Genomic DNA, 16,741 nt, shown 5'->3' on the forward strand with positions numbered 1-16,741 from the left:
GGACACAAATTTGAACATTTTCTCTTATAATAATAATAAGAAAAAAAATCATTCGGACACAAATTTGTTTTGTTTACTTTTGTCGGCGCATAAAAAAATATTACTTTAAGCTCTGCAAAATCGAAATGTGAAAGCTGTGACTTAATGGAGCTTGAGCTCACACCTCCTTCTTCTTCTTCTTATTACCTGAAACGCGTCTCGTACTGATCGATCTCTTAACGATCTTTCTACAATGGGGATATCCGTACAACCCGTCGTCGTGTTACTCCTCTGCACTATCCTCATCACCATCACAGTCTACCTCTCCACCACCAATTACATCACATTCCCTTTCCCTTCTCTCACCCCTACCGACTACTACACACCAAACCCCAAATCCTCTGTTCCTAACCAAAACGTCGACGTTTCTTCCGATCAAACTCCACAGAAGATGAAGCTAATAAGCGCTTCATCATCATCATCATCACTCGAGGGTGTGGTGGAAGAGCTGAAAAAATGGGATCTATGTAACGGCGCAGGATCTGTTGATTACATACCTTGTCTCGATAATAATAACGCCATCAAGCAGCTCAAATCGAGGAGACATATGGAGCATCGAGAACGTCATTGCCCTGAACCAACCCCTACATGTCTCGTTCCTTTGCCGCATAACTATAAGCCTCCGGTTCCGTGGCCTAAGAGTCGGGATATGGTGAGAGACAGTTCCTGTTTTTGTTTTTGGTAAGCTTTGGGATTTTCTTGTTTTTTTTCGAAAAATTCTAACTTTTGATCCGAGCTTGATCTGAAAGTTATATGATTTGGTTTAGTAACCCATTTTGAGTATTTGGAAGTTTCTGTAAAAGAGTCTGATTGATTCAAAGTTAATGTTTTTATAGTATTAGTTCCCATTAAGTGATAGGCTATTGGAACATTTCTTTAGTTGTTTACTCTTTTAATGTGTAGGTTTGGTATGACAATGTTCCTCATCCCAAGCTTGTTGAATACAAAAAGGAACAAAATTGGGTTAATAAAACCGGTGAATATCTTGTTTTTCCTGGAGGAGGTACTCAATTCAAATTTGGGGTTACTCATTACGTTGAGTTCATTGAACAGGTCAGCACTTTCTTTCTTTTTTGGATGTTTTACTGTTCCCCTTGTTTTTTTTTTGTTGTGGAAAGGCTGATTTGTGTTAAACTCCCAGGCTTTACCGAGTATCAAATGGGGGAAAAACATAAGGGTTGTATTAGATGTTGGTTGTGGTGTTGCTAGCTTTGGCGGTTTTTTATTAGATAAAGATGTCATTACAATGTCATTTGCTCCTAAAGATGAACATGAAGCTCAGATTCAGTTTGCGTTAGAACGAGGAATACCTGCAACTCTTTCTGTTATTGGAACGCAACAGCTTACGTTTCCGAGCAATGCGTTTGATCTTATCCATTGTGCACGGTGCAGAGTCCATTGGGATGCTGATGGTATTTTACTATTTTTTGGCCCTTGTTTGTTTCCCTCCTAGTGTTTAAGCTTTGAGGTTTTCATGATCTTTTTGGTTCATTTGTTAGGTGGGAAACCGTTGTTGGAACTCAATAGGGTACTCAGGCCAGGAGGTTTCTTTATATGGTCTGCAACACCGGTCTATCGTGATAATGACAGAGATAGCAGAATTTGGAATTGTTAGCAACTATCATTTTCTTGATTTGTGTTTTTTTAAGACCCGTCTTGATCTTTATGGTTTTAATTGTTACAATATTTATTACGCAGCGATGGTCACTTTGACTAAATCCATTTGCTGGAAGGTCGTGACAAAGACGGTTGATTCCTCTGGAATCGGACTTGTGATCTATCAAAAGCCAGCTTCAGAATCCTGCTATAATAAACGCAGCACACAAGATCCACCTCTGTGTGATAAAAAGGAAGTAAATGCTTCATGGTATGAACCTGTTAACAAAATGATGCTTCACATTCACTTAGTATATATAATATGTCCACTGTTTTGTAACCTTTTCTTTTCTTCTTAGGTATGTTCCACTAGCCAAATGCATTTCCAAGTTACCGATCAGAAAGAGTTGGCCTGAGCTATGGCCTAAACGGCTTGTGAGTGTGAAACCTCAAAGCATTTCGGTTTCAGCGGAAAAATTGAAGAAAGATACAGAGAAATGGTCAGCAATTGTATCTGATGTTTATCTTGAACGTTTAGCTGTAAACTGGTCGAGTGTGAGGAATGTGATGGACATGAATGCCGGTTATGGCAGGTAATTTTCATTCTCTGATTCTTAACCAGAATCCGGTTAATCCCAAACTGAGATTTGACTCTCAACTTGTTTTTGTCTATGTTATGCTGATAGCTTTGCTGCTGCACTTATAAACCGACCTCTATGGGTGATGAATGTTGTGCCTGTGGATAAACCTGACACTCTCTCCGTTGTTTATGATCGAGGCTTGATTGGAGTTTACCATGATTGGTGTGAGTCCCTCAACACTTACCCTAGAACATACGATCTGCTACATTCCAGTTTCTTCCTGGGAGATGTCTCACAAAGGTAAACAACAGATCAGAATTTGTCAGTCTCTTGAGTTTCAACTCTTTAGCAGTAGAGAACATTCACTGTTTTGGTTGGGTTTCCCCGCTTTTGAGATATGTGTACTCAACTAGAACCGGTTATTTTTGTTTGTCTCGTTCAGATTGATGGTTTGTCCCAAGAAACTCTGTTTGATGTTGCGGTTAGTGTGAGTAACCTTTTTGTTGGTGTTTTGGGGTCTGTTTTAGGTGTGACGTTGTACAAGTGGCGGCTGAGATAGATCGGATAGTGAGACCAGGAGGATATCTTGTGGTACAAGACACCAAGGAAACAATAAAGAAGCTTGAATCCATATTTGGTTCGCTTCATTGGTCAACCAAAATATACCAGGACAAGTTTTTGGTTGGTCGGAAGGGATTTTGGCGTCCCGCTAAACCGGAACTCTGATAATGATAGACAGGAAACGAGGAAGCATAAACAATACTAGCAATGTAATTTCGTTTGTACACTAGATTATATCACATCACAGTGTATACCCCATTAAACAGAACCAACGTTGTTAAGGGGATTTTGTTTTGAATTTACCAACTACTATAAGTTATATGACAGTTTGTACCCTAAAAACAGAGCTTGGTTGTTTTAGCACGAGACGAAAAGGCTAAAGTTAACGAAAGAGAGCTCTAGAAACGGCGTTTTCAAAGTATATACGAAGCGATTTGATCTTTGTTGAGTTTATGATTTATAAACACCACCCTATGAAGTTTGAACTTTTTTAACACAATTAATAAATTTTGACTACCATAAAAATGTAAGAATAGAAAATCAAATGTTTTGGCTCTTTTTGGGTAAGAAATCATTTTCTAGTGATAACGTCCTTATCTATTCTTTCCACTCATACTAATATTTACTCGTACAAATATTTTTTAACATTTTCATTTTCCTCAAAGATTTCGTTGTTGATCTTCTCTAATGTTCCCGAATTGGTTTCAACGACGCAGACGTCGTCACGAAATCTCACCCGACTCACCAAAATGGCCGAGACATTTCTCATGTTCATCATTCAAAGACATCCAAAACCTCCTTCACGACGATGACCCCTTATCTGAATCCTACTCTCCCCGGCGTCAAGTCATTCACCAGCCTCGGAGCCCCGCTAGGATTCACGGACCTATCTCAAATGAAAGTTTCTCCGTCGTGGATATCCCCAACGCTGATCACCACCGAGGCGTCGTTATCTACTACACTAGCCTTGGAATCATACGTAAGACGTTCGATGAGTGTAGATATGTGAGGTCCATCCTCCATGCATTCCGAATCAATATCGACGAGCGAGATTTATTGATGGATTCAACATTTCACGATGAGTTACAAACGATGTTCGGAACAAAGAAAGTGACGTTGCCTAAGGTTTTTATCGGTGGAAGATACATCGGCGGGTCGGAAGAGATTAAGCAGTTGCATGAGAACGACAAGCTGAGGAAACTGATCGCTGCGTTAACACCGTCAGGTGATGAAAGGTTCGCTGAGGTATGTGATTCGTGTAGGGGATGGAGATTTGTTATGTGTGATCTGTGCAATGGTAGTCACAAAATCTTCTCGGAGAGATCTGGATTCACAAGCTGTAAGGCTTGCAATGTGCAAGGCTTGGTTAGGTGTGTTTCGTGTTTTCCGGTGCACAAGCTACGGTATTCTAAGAGTTCCGGTAGATGAAAAATGTAATAACTAGGGGTAAAATGGCTTTTGGTTATCCTGAAAGAATATTTTTAGAATAAATCATATAGAAAGTGAAACTTAGGAAGTTTGACTAGTAATATTTGACTAGTTTCACCACATTAATCTCTCTATGTAATGTATGATGCATATCTCTTCCCAATTCCCATGAAGGAAATATGAAATTGTATTTTTTTTTTTTTCTTCTTCCTTATTCCCTTTCACACTTTTTTATCATTTAAAACGTTTATAGTAACCAAATCACGAATAAAATAGTTGTGGGAAGACCCACCATTAACAACAATTATAAGTTCACCATGAATTACTTAGCTAGAACATATGTTGTTCATATCCATTGTCGAAGTTAATCTACATAACCATATCCTTATCCATTGAAGAATAATTTATTTGTCAACAACATAGATAGGTAGAAGGGCTGTAGGCAAACTTGTTTATTATCTTAGATTCTCCGGCCGGAAAATATGTTTTTTTCGCATAATTGGTTCCTATAACAATATAATATGGAATGTTTTTACGAAATATAAAACACTAAGATACGAAAGTATGTAGAACATTTATACTAATAAAGAATAGGGATTTTGCACGCTGACTAGTGAGCAGACCACGAGGAACCCACATGGGAAGAGAGAATTGGGGACGAAGAAAGCAACAGCTAAGCAACCTTCCAATTTGAAATAGTCACAAATTACTTGAGATGACAATCATTCCTTCAACTTCAATCATTTAGATATGATCATCAAACCAAATCTACGTGGCTCATGATCTGTTTCTTTTAATTTTCTTCTCTTGTTTTTAATACCTTGGTTGAATCGTAACCAATACAAATTGAAAGAAATAACCAAAGAGAAATCAAGAAGGTGGGAACCATTCGCAAAGCCACAAGTCTTTTTAGACGGTGGCTGGCTAGACTTGAGCCTATTCTTTTGAACCCTATTAGTTCTGCCATTGCAATTTTACTATATACTTAGTTAATAGTCAATGCTTAATATTAAACCAAACAACACATCATTTTTGTTCACCTAACTATTAATCAAGGCGGCTAAATATACACTAGACAAAACAAATTTTATTATATTAATTGAGAAGTACAAATATAAAACTAATCTTATAAATTATAAAAAACTAGTTTTTAACCCGCGGTACACCGCAAGAAAAAAAAATATATATATCTATTCATATTAAATTTTTATAATTTATAATTTAGTATTTCAATTATATTATTAGGTATTTTGGTGTTATATATATATATATATAAATGTTATTTTTTTACGGTTTTTATTGAGTATTAAAGTTATATGATTAAACTTTTGATCGTTCTAGATTTAACCCATAAAACATATATAATTTAGTAAAAAAAATTATTGTTGTTTATTGAGTTGAACTAACCAGTTAGAAGTATGAAATGATATTAATATTTCTATTTAACTAATCATAGATTGGACTAATTTCAATTCTAACCGGTTTAAACATTTGATCGGTGAACTCTTAAAATAATTGTTATTTTGTATTGGTGCACTTTAAATAGTTATACGAATATATGATATAGAGAAATACTTTGAAAATTGGTTATATCATTTAAATTTGAAAGATTATAGCATCTTTAAAGATAGTTTTGGAGATTTTATGGGTTAAAACTTTAATGGTTAGAGTTATTTTTGGAAAACGCAAAATGTATAGATATTGTTAAGATTTTATGGCAATAAACGTAACAAATATTGGTCAATTTAAGAAGTTTTAGTAATTGAGTTTCTGTGCAATGTTAATTTTTAAATTTTTTGAAAGGTTAATGTTGTAAATAAAAAATTAAATAAGCAAAACTAAAAGGATATAACACAAAATGTACTTAAAAAATGTTAATATAGATTACATCGTCATGCCACTGGTCTTAAGTTAAATGTTTAATTTTTCATCAAGGGTAAAATAATAATTTAATATTAGACTAATAAAACTTTTAAAATAATTATTAATCTCTAAAAAAATATTTTATCTCTCTAATTAATTATGGATGAAAATTATTAATTAATTTTTAAAAATTGTAGACCAATCAGAATTTTAAAAAGTAAGATTTTATATCTAGATACCCAAATTATTATTTTAATAATTGGAAGATTTTGTTAAGATTTTAAATTATGATTCTCCTATCATCTTTCTTTTATCTCATTTACAAATTGTTTTGAATTATCATATGATACATATGACAAATAAATATGTGAACATTTTATGCAAATAATTATCATTTAATTAATATAAAAAATTGTAAACCAATCAGAATTTAAAAAAGTAATATTTTACATCTAAATACCCAAATTATTATTTTAATAATTGAAAGATTTTGTGAAGATTTTAAATTATGATTCTCTTATCATCTTGCTTTTATTTTATTTACAAATTGTTTTGAATTATCATATAATATATAAGACAAATAAATATGTGGATTTTTTTCTGTATATGTTGTGATTTGAATTTTTTTAAAAGAATATATATTACTCAATCTATGAAGAAAAAAATGTATGTTTCACATCAGCGAGTTGGCAAATCTAAATTTATGTGGTTAATAAACTACTAAAATTTATTTATTAACAATTAGAATATAATAATTAATATTTTAAAATATTTTACCAAATAAACTGGTAATATACATTAAACAAATTAAAATAGTATAATATTTTAAAATAATTAGTATTTTAAAAAATCTATGTAGATTTATCAAACAATTGTAATATTTAAAATAAATATTGTTTCAAACAAAATAACTCTTTAAACAAATATAACAATAATTATTATTATCATATCATAATTTTTGGGGGAAATATTAATCTGTACTTTAAATCATGGGATATCTCCTAGTTATATATATATTAAAGCCCAAAAACTTAACAAATAATCAGGACATGATGTATTACAAAATAATAATCGTCTTTTAGTCAGTAGGGAAACTGCCGATGTTAGTTTCCTTGCAATGGTTAGGACTTTGGAATACGTCCAAGTCAAGCATGGTTCGAACGTGGTAGACTAGACTTGGTTGTGACAATAATAATAGGAATCTTTGAAAAAATAAAACAATTTCTCGAATAGTTTAATTTTCACGAAAAATACAATAAGGAAACAAATTGACTGTCTATAAAATAAAAATAAGCACAATCTTTTTTAATTCTTGTTGACCAAAAAAAACCTATTAAATTCCTTTAGTTTAAGTTTTCCTTAATCGGGCAAAACACGGTTTCTTGTATAAAAAAACTCAAACTCCTCTCTGCTCTCATCAGACAAGCAAGAAACTCACAAGTCACAAGTCTCTCTTTCTCTTTTTGTTTTCTCTGATTAGATCCAAACTCGTTTTCAATTTCATTATACCATCCTCTGCTCTCAACTCTTGCAGCTAATATTGTTATCTTCTCGATTCATTCGAGATTAATGTTCAAAATGCGTTCTTTTGTGTCTTCTGTGATCCTTCTCAGCTTCTTCGGTTCTTGTTGTTCTCTCATTGACCAAGGTATTGACTTTTTTTTTTTTTTTTTTTTTTTTCAATTACTCGTTTTTATGCTTGTTTGGGTTGCTACAGCTAGAGAGAACAAAAGCTACAACCTTTTTTTTTTTTCTCAAATCCTCTGTTTCGCTTTGTGTTCTCTCAGGTGTAGTAGATGTTCAGAAAAGTGAAGACAGTTTAAAGAAAGATCTATGGTCAGATGGAGATTCCTATAACTTGTAAGTCACAGCTTCAGTTTCCCTGAGATTTGTAGTGGCTGCGTTGGTAGAGATCTACACTAAGAAGATGTTTCTTAGTTCATATGTAGCTTGCTATGCTTAGAGCAATGTGTTAATTTATTTTTTCTACCTTTTGTTTAGGAAAGCTGTTGGATTCCACAGGAAAACACTTGTCCGTATCCGTAAACCATTCACATACAATGATTTGCCTTCTAGAAAAAACAACAAAAACAGTGGTGCTATTGCAGCTGAAACTAGCACACCACCATCATCATCACCAACCCCTTCTCCAAAACATTCTTCAACAGTTCCAGAGCCACAAAAGAGTTCATTATCTACAAAAGATGTTTTACCTTCACCATCTGTGTCAGTTGCTCCCTCTAAGAGAAGAAACTCTGATTCTTCTTCAGTGGTTGTTCCTCTAGTGGTTGGCTGCGTAGTAGGTGGTGCTGGTTTACTTCTCCTTGTAGCTACTGGTGTCTACTTTTACAGACGTAAGGCTGGGGAAACTGTGAATCCTTGGCGTACAGGTCTTAGTGGACAACTTCAGAGAGTTTTTGTAACTGGTAAGTTTCTTTCTTCATCTTTCAGCCAAATTTGTATCCTTTTGGTTTAGTTATCAGTGTGTGATTTTTGATCCTTAGGTGTCCCTGTACTCAAAAGATCTGAGATTGAAGCTGCATGTGAAGATTTTAGTAATGTCATTGGATCTTGCTCAGTTGGGAAATTGTTCAAAGGAACACTATCAAGTGGAGTGGAGATAGCTGTTGCTTCATTTGATACTACATCCGCTAAAGACTGGAAGAACAATACAGAAGTTCACTTTAGGAACAAGGTATGTTTTAATTTTCTTTCCCCATTTTTAGATTTTTGTTACAACAACTATATATAGTGGGACTTAACGTGTTCTGTTTCATGATTTCAGATTGAAATGTTATCGAAGATCAACCACAAGAACTTTGTAAACCTGCTTGGTTACTGTGAGGAAAAGGAGCCTTTCACTAGGATCTTGATCTTTGAATATGCTCCAAACGGATCACTCTCTGAGCATTTACACTGTGAGTACTTGTCAAAAACTACATTGTCTTCTTCTCATGTTGGCTTTGTTTTCTTTGTGTTCTAAATGGAGAAGCAAATTGTTTTTCTTGTTACAGGTAAAGAGTCAGAACACTTGGACTGGGGAATGAGGTTAAGAATAGCAATGGGAACTGCATATTGCCTTGACCATATGCACCAACTCAATCCACCTATAGCTCACACCAACCTCGTCTCATCATCTCTTCAGCTGGCAGAAGATTATGCTGTCAAAGTATCCGATTTCAGTTTCGGTACATCCGAGACAGAGACTAGCATCAACAACACTATCATAGACACAGGCATCTCAGTCTTGAATCCTCAAGACAACGTTTACAGCTTCGGTTTACTGTTATTCGAAATAATAACCGGGAAACTCCCGGAATCCGTTAACAAACTTGACTCGGTAGATACCGGGCTGGTTGATTTCTTGAGAGGAGAGACTCTACTAGCCAAGATGGTAGATCCAACACTGGAATCTTATGATGACAAGATTGAGAACATAGGTGAAGTGATCAAATCATGCCTCAGAACCGACCCGAAAGAGAGGCCTACAATGGGTGAAGTCACAGGATGGTTACGAGAGATCACTGGAATATCACCTAACGATGCTAGGCCGAAACTTTCACCTCTTTGGTGGGCAGAGTTGGAGGTCTTGTCCTCCGCTGCCTAAGAGAGAGCCCTTCACCAATAATAAAATCTGTATATATTTTGAAGATGCGAGTCTAAAACTAAATCTATTGACATGTATATGATGAATTAGTGTGCAAATTGGAGAAAAAAAAATGTCTTTTAGAACTTATATATGTCTTCTAGATGTCTCTGATTTGTATGAAAATGGTAGAGATTACGTAAATTGCCAAATACATCAAGAGTATAAGTGTGTGCACATGGTGGACATGGTGTTTGAATTTGAGGGGAGGGAAACACACAAATTTTGATAAATGCATTTTTTTCTTTGTCAAACCAATAATCATATATATATAAAAGTAAGGTTTCACTCTCTCCTTATCGGTCAATTTGGCAATGCAATTAAAAAAAGTTATTTATTTTAAATCACAAATAAAATATATTTAAACATAACAATTACCTCACACTTTGATATAAAACTGAAATTGTATAAATTATGCATTAATTATATTTCTCCACTCAATTTTATTAAAACACATAATAAATTAGAATTGTAACCCCTAAGTACTAACTATATTCCTCCACTAAATTGTATTAAAACACATGATAAATTAGAATCATAACTCCTATTTTTCTAAATATAATTTTACATCACTTCTATTCCTATAAATACTCACTCTTTCATTCTTTCATTCTCTCATTCTCTCATCCTCTTCAACTATATCTCAAATCTTTTTTTGTTTTGTTTTGTGTTGATGTTGTTGTTGTTTGTTGTTGTTGTTGTATGTGTTAAAAATCAATTCAAATATTATTGTAAAAGATTTTTGGAGTTTGTAAGATATATATATATATATATATATATATTACATTGTTTTTGATGTTTTACAAGGGTTGTCTCCATTTTTTATTTTAGATTATCAGCTTATAAGTAATCATTTTTTATACTTTTTTACTATTTACTCCACAAGGTCAAGAGGTTGAAAAGATCCATGTCTAATTCTCTATTCTCTTATAGCACTCAGAATTTAAATGGAGAAAAATATATAAAAGAATATAATTAAAACACATAATAAATTAGAATTGTAACTCATATTTTTCTAAATATAATTTTACATCACTTCTATTCTTATTCTCTTTTTCTATTATTCTTTCATTCTCTCTATATTACATTATTTTTTATGTTCTAAAAGGTTTATCTCCACTGTCTATTTTAGATTATCATCTTATAAGTAATTATTTTTAAATATTCTTCTACTATATTCACCCCACAAGATCACGAGGTTGAAAAAAATCATGTCTAATTCTCTATTCTCTTCTAGCACTCAAATTTAAATGGAGTAAAATATAGAAAATAATATAATTTTAAAAATAGATCATCTAATTAAATCCTCTAAAGATAAAACCATTAGTATGAAATCTAGCGCTATAATTTAAATTGATGAGTGAAAATTAAAAAAAGAAACCAAAAATATAAGTTTTCCTTGGGATTTTGAAAAAAAAACTTTAAATTGAAGTTCATATGATGTTATAAGAAAACTAATTTACATTTGTCAATTAAAAAAATAATATGAATTTGAAATTTTATGTATGAGTTTATATCAACAAAAAACCAAATGATGTGTAAGTTTAAAATTTCATTGGGCCACTTGGTATTCCTTTTATATTTAAAAAAAAACAAATTAAAAATTTATTTCTAATTAACTCACATTTAATGTCATGTGTAATTCTACATTTAACTCAAATGTAACTACTACACAATAATTATTATAAATTTCATTCTCCCACTAATTTATTTAACTTTCAAGATAAAATTTCTTTAGTTAAATATTCATATTTTTTTGTTTTTGTTAGCTATATTTATAGTTATAGACTTATATCTTCTATTTATATTTTTTAAAAACTTTGAAATGAGGAAGAATATACATAATGTTTTTAATACATCGATACTAATTTTTTTTGGTAACTTTGTTTGATACAATTTTATTATAATACAATCTTAAGAACAAATCTAATATTTGATTATGTTATTGTTAACAGAAAAGAACAAAATATTTTTTTATAAAAATTCAGGAATATAATAAAAACTATTATCCATACAACCACACGTTGCGTGGACTAATATCTAGTCTCATTTAATTTTAAGTAGTTACAAGGGAGAACGACGATAAATGCATCTAACATAAATTTTCCATAATTACACCCTGAAAATTTTGTAAGGTAAAAAGTTGGGTGCACAATTACTATTACCATTAATCCAACGGTCCATTGGAGAAGCAGCCATCAAGTGTAATCCATAGTTTTTCTGATAAGGCAATAAATAAAAAGATTGAGTATACTACGCCGAAACTGTCACCTCTTTGATGGAGAGCTGGAGGTTTTATCCTCCATTGTGTAAGAGAGAGCCCTCACGAATAATAACACTGTAAATATTTTGAAGATGTGAGTTTAAAAGTAAAAAATCTATTGACATGTATATGATGAATTAGTGTGCAAATCGGAAAAATAAATCTTGTAGAAATTATATATGTCTTCTAGATGTCTTTGATTTGTACGAAAATGGTAGAGAATACGTAAATTGTCAAATACATCAAGAATATAAGGTGGGGTTATTAGTTCAATGATTTTAATGCATTGGGAAATCCAAACAAAAATCATGTGTTATTCGATCATTGATGTTAAAATACATATCAAAATTTTGTGTTATTGATCCATGATTTACAAATACTTGTTAAAATCTCATGTTATTCATTTAATGATTTGGTTTTAGATTTCAAAATTCACATTATGTTGAAATGGATTTGAATGGATTTGAAAGTGTAAAATATAATTATTCAAATCCAAGGATGAAACATGTTATTTCAAAATCCATATGTTTTGATTTCCATAATTTACAATTCTATATGGATTTAGAAATCACATATCCAATAATAGTCTCTAAGTGTCACATGGATATGGTATTTGAATTTGAGGGGAGGGAAAACACAAATTTTGATAAATGCATCTTTTTTCTTTTTCTTTGTCAAACCAATAATCTCATGTAATTTTAGGTAGTTACAAGGGAGAACAACGATAAATGTATCTAACATAAATCTCTTTATATACAGTATCAAGACTCAAGTGTCCTCTAGAGTAAGAAGACATAAACATTTTGTCCCACTTTGGAGGTATAAGGGAGAGATTTTTGGAGAGCAGAGAAATTAAATCACACGATTCTAATGGCTTCTGGCTAGTAAGCAACTTAGCTTTTTCATTTATGTTATTTTGGTTTTATATATGTCTACAAGAAATCTTGTAGAAATTATATTTGTCTTCGAGATGAAAGCATTTCTTTGATTTCTAAATGTCGTTCTAGTTATCTCTACTAAATTTGGTTAAACAAAATTGATGTTCTCTTCAAGTTGAGTAAATTTATCAACATGTATATGATGAATTAGTTTGCATATCAGGAAAAAGCTTGCAACTTATCATATTTGTATTCTAGATGAAAGCATTTCTTTCATCAATCTTATGCAACGATTTTGCTAAGAAAAAAATCCAATAAAAATACAACATTTTGAAAGAAATAATTAATTGTGATGGTAGATAGGTAAAAAATTGCTTATGTAGTTTCTATATTTAGTAAGTTTGGAGATTTAGAAGTAAGATGAGTGTTGATACCTAGATGGTATAATTTATAGCGTAAGACATTATGAAATTCTACAACATATTCATAGTTTCAAATTTCCTTAAGAGTTAGAAGAACAAAAACGTTTTCTGCCACTTTTGATGCTTAAATGAAGAAATTTTTGGAGTCACATGATTCTAGTGTTTATGAATAGTAAACAACTTATACCTTGTTCATCTATGTAATGTTGGTTCTATATACATCTAAAAGGTAAAACTATAAAATTAACTTAAGATAAACTAACAGTTGTAAGCCTTTTTTTGTTTAAATTACTTATAAACCTCTAAAACATTGTAATTTCACAAAAGAATACATGTTGAAATAACTTAAAATACATGAGAACACACAAATTAAAGAAATGTTTGTATTATAATGAAAAAGTACCAAATGTACAAAGCATACCAATAATTTTTTTTATTAAAAATCATACTATTTAATAAAAGCATCTATGCAATTGCTTGTACGGTTATAATATGCCAAAGGTCGGCATTGATTATTGTTTTACTTCTTCTCACTTGGAAAATAATGGTTTTTTTTTTTCCCTTTTGATCTGTCTGATAAGTTTTTGCTTAATATTTATGTAGATCTCAACTTTGACTATGTGAATAACAAGAGACTACACCTTTAAAAGTAAGTATATGGTTGACAAAAAAAATATATGAGAATAAAAAGTATATGGTAATTTTTTCCCCATTTTTACATTTGTAGTTTGGTGATGTAGGAGGGATGTAAGAGAAATAATTGAATATGTGTAGTCTTTGTTGTTGGTGTTAATTGACTCCTAACACAAGTCAATTGTACAATATATTTTAGGAGACATGGAAAAATAACAAATGAGCTCTCTTTTCACACAATTTTAATTTAGATTTGATTCTACATATTTTGTTATGAGTATAAAACACGCTTTGTTCATCTTCTCTGCATCTATAACTTGGAAAGTATGAAGTGAGTTGTTAATCGGATCTATCACATCTTATGTTTAATAGGATTTGTAAAGTGAACCAATTTCTGCCTAGACTTTGAGTACACTCTTAAATTGTACTCATGAATATAAAACTTGTAACCGTATTGTAGTTTCTTTTTTTTTTTTGTCTAACATAAGAGAGTTGATAAACGTGAAAATCACATCTTAAATATAGCTTTTTAAAATAGTTGCTTGCTAGCAACTTCAGCCATAGATAGATACCATTTAAACATAGATCAATACATAAAAAAAGACCACAAAATATCAGATTACTGGTGTCATTATTAGCTTTACTTGTCGATCCAGCATCTAGCTTCAAGGCACATATGTCCTGTTCTTCCATCACTTGTTCTTCTTACAATGCCTCTGCACTCGCGACCTCCACGAATATTGAAACTCATATAGAAGATTGCATTTCTCGACATGAGCTTCATACTCGACTCTACATCTTCTCTCGTTTGTACCACTACTTTCTTCATCTCAAATGGCATGTAAGCACTCTGCACAAACACAACAAAAATAAATTGTTGAGAAAAGAAAGTGTCATTACGCTCACTCACTAACATATCTAAGCTTTTTTTTAATTATATCCTCACCAGGTCATCGGCCCACTCGGAGAACAATGCAACTTCGGCGTATAGATGAAGCCATTCATTGTCTCGCAACTCTAATTCATTCACCTGCATTTTTTTTTAATTAATCATCAAAAACTTATTAGTTGAAAACAGATCACATTTATATAGTGAAGAAGATGAGTCAAAAACTAAACACCTCACCTCATAGAACTGTAACTTATCATCATTCGGTGGCCAATCTGGCATCTCACCTTTATAGAAGTCATCTATAGCATCCAAGTCCCAAAAGACAGTGGCATCTCCCATGCCTAAAACATTTTCAAAAGATTTAGCCAATAACTAAAAAGAAACAGTATTGCCTTGGTTATACACTATCTCGATCGATATGTTTTACCTGGCACTTGAGGCTTGATCCTGCATATTTTTGTCACGAGTATCAAACGGGCTTTGTTATTATACCCTGCATCCGTGACTAATGTTTGGAAAGTGTGAATTGAGTTGTTGATAGGATCCATCACCTCAGAAGTTGAATAAGAATTTGACTAGACTCTTGAATTCTAACTTCTTTCCCTACAAGGTTAGAAGCAATGAGGTAAGCATCTATCAATCGATCACAAGTGCTTCTCCATCAAGAGAGTAACCTTTTCAAGATTGTAACAATGGAGTCCAGCCTTTGCAAAGAGTTTGTCATAGGGACTACATCCACCCGGCATTATCCCATTATACGTATGGTTGCAGTAATCAACATCAAATCCCTAAAATTACAAAATCAAAAATTTGGATTACGAAAAGGACAAAACTTGCAAAGCACGATTTCAAGAAACCACACCCAAAGAAGAAAAGGGATCGAGTATAAAGAGAAAGATAAAATTACACAAGACTCAACAACTTGAAGACGATACTTTTCTTGTTCCTCAGGATCTTCTTCGTCGGAGAAATAAACGTCTTCTACAGGTGACGGTGGAGGAGCTTCTTCGATCTTCCGCTTACGGAGAGGAGGTTCATCCTGTTCGTGATGCCACAAGTTCGCCTCATCCAACATCACATCATACATCTTTCCGATCTCTCTGAACTGAACAGTCTTCTTCTACGTCCAAAGTGAACAATCTACTTCACCGGAGTTGTTCTCACAGTTCGCCGGATTTGATCTCCAGAGACTTTTGTTGAACGGACACGACAAGGGTTTGGCCTTCTCTATTCCCAATTGTATTTATTTATCTTTTCGCCCCTTAACTTTTAGTTTTAATGTAAATAGACCCCAATTTCTTTTTTAACCCCCAAAAAACAATTTAATAAAGATTCAATCACTAACAAAAAGAGAATTCAACTTGAACCCAAACATAATTTGGGAAGAGAAAAGCCCAATTGGCCCACATGGGTGATCGAATTTATCGTCGCCGTATTTAGCATCCGCGGATGTGATTATTCGATGAATAACCAAAATATACAACTATTGTTTCCACTGCACACACAATGGAACACAACAGTCATATATATTTCTATTAGGATCGAAGTGTATTGTAAATTTGTAATGGTGTACGTACACTCGACACACCTCAATACCTCATTGATAACCCAACATGCCAATACATATAAAGCAGACAGTGCATATTTGTGGTAGATAAGATCGTTAATAAACCTGTTATATAAGATCGAGTTTAGATTAGTACGATTTTTTAAATATTTTAGAAGAATACATTTTACTTGCTATATTTTAAAAGAGGACTTTTAGATGATATTTGTGGAGATAATTATTAAAATTCACACAAAATCGTTACAAACTTACCCAAAAAAAACTAAAACTATTCCACAGTCATTGTTCGATTGAATACATTTTTCGTATGTGTCATCACTGAATTCCCCCAAAAATAAAAATAAATTAGTTTCAAGAGCATCACATATGAAA

At 32.4% G+C, this 16,741-nt stretch overlaps 3 protein-coding genes and 1 pseudogene across 5 annotated transcripts; 3 read left to right on the forward strand and 1 right to left on the reverse strand.

Annotated features, from left to right (window-relative positions):
* The first annotated feature begins 12 nt into the window (after positions 1 to 12).
* On the forward strand, positions 13 to 3,119 carry LOC104785380 (putative methyltransferase PMT23). 2 transcript variants are annotated; one of them, XM_010510584.3, is made up of 8 exons: positions 13 to 691; positions 943 to 1,092; positions 1,181 to 1,451; positions 1,539 to 1,649; positions 1,738 to 1,906; positions 1,995 to 2,228; positions 2,322 to 2,516; positions 2,744 to 3,119. In XM_010510584.3, the coding sequence occupies exons 1-8, from the start codon at positions 233 to 235 to the stop codon at positions 2,940 to 2,942; spliced, it is 1,788 nt and encodes a 595-aa protein (XP_010508886.2). In that variant the 5' UTR covers positions 13 to 232; the 3' UTR covers positions 2,943 to 3,119. The 2 variants fall into 2 exon arrangements, with proteins under 2 accessions (XP_010508886.2, XP_087308115.1); XM_087451989.1 differs by having other exon boundaries at positions 61 to 720.
* A 340-nt stretch (positions 3,120 to 3,459) lies between these two features.
* Positions 3,460 to 4,411, forward strand: LOC104788849 (uncharacterized protein At5g39865-like). Its single transcript, XM_087512805.1, has one exon. It carries the CDS (start codon positions 3,465 to 3,467, stop codon positions 4,203 to 4,205), a length of 741 nt encoding a protein of 246 aa, XP_087368931.1. The 5' UTR covers positions 3,460 to 3,464; the 3' UTR covers positions 4,206 to 4,411.
* Positions 4,412 to 7,105: 2,694 nt separating this feature from the next.
* Positions 7,106 to 9,802, forward strand: LOC104785382 (inactive receptor-like serine/threonine-protein kinase At2g40270). The gene is made up of 6 exons (XM_087451992.1): positions 7,106 to 7,716; positions 7,856 to 7,928; positions 8,070 to 8,494; positions 8,573 to 8,763; positions 8,854 to 8,986; positions 9,083 to 9,802. Exons 1-6 carry the CDS (start codon positions 7,638 to 7,640, stop codon positions 9,673 to 9,675), a joined length of 1,494 nt encoding a protein of 497 aa, XP_087308118.1. The 5' UTR covers positions 7,106 to 7,637; the 3' UTR covers positions 9,676 to 9,802.
* Positions 9,803 to 11,798: 1,996 nt separating this feature from the next.
* On the reverse strand, positions 11,799 to 15,976 carry LOC104788850 (UPF0725 protein At2g20620-like; annotated as a pseudogene). Its single transcript, XR_015558219.1, has 7 exons — positions 15,710 to 15,976; positions 15,477 to 15,590; positions 15,230 to 15,405; positions 15,037 to 15,143; positions 14,857 to 14,940; positions 14,483 to 14,760; positions 11,799 to 11,872 (listed from the first exon to the last, which is right to left on the reverse strand). The product of XR_015558219.1 is annotated as a UPF0725 protein At2g20620-like (transcript).
* Between the last annotated feature and the right edge of the window lie 765 nt (positions 15,977 to 16,741).

Source organism: Camelina sativa, chromosome 5, assembly GCF_030686135.1.
Source record: "Camelina sativa cultivar CO46 ecotype springtype chromosome 5, ASM3068613v1".
In the NCBI taxonomy this organism is placed as follows: Eukaryota; Viridiplantae; Streptophyta; class Magnoliopsida; order Brassicales; family Brassicaceae; genus Camelina; species Camelina sativa.

Coding starts and splice junctions, on each gene's coding strand:
- LOC104785380 (XM_010510584.3), top strand. CDS start 233: ATGGGGATATCCGTACAACCCGTCGTCGTGTTACTCCTCTGCACTATC. Junction 1,093..1,180: donor ACGTTGAGTTCATTGAACAG/GTCAGCACTTTC, acceptor TTAAACTCCCAG/GCTTTACCGAGTATCAAATG. Junction 1,907..1,994: donor AAGGAAGTAAATGCTTCATG/GTATGAACCTGT, acceptor TTTTCTTCTTAG/GTATGTTCCACTAGCCAAAT.
- LOC104788849 (XM_087512805.1), top strand. CDS start 3,465: ATGTTCCCGAATTGGTTTCAACGACGCAGACGTCGTCACGAAATCTCA.
- LOC104785382 (XM_087451992.1), top strand. CDS start 7,638: ATGTTCAAAATGCGTTCTTTTGTGTCTTCTGTGATCCTTCTCAGCTTC. Junction 7,717..7,855: donor TTGTTCTCTCATTGACCAAG/GTATTGACTTTT, acceptor GTGTTCTCTCAG/GTGTAGTAGATGTTCAGAAA. Junction 7,929..8,069: donor GATGGAGATTCCTATAACTT/GTAAGTCACAGC, acceptor CCTTTTGTTTAG/GAAAGCTGTTGGATTCCACA.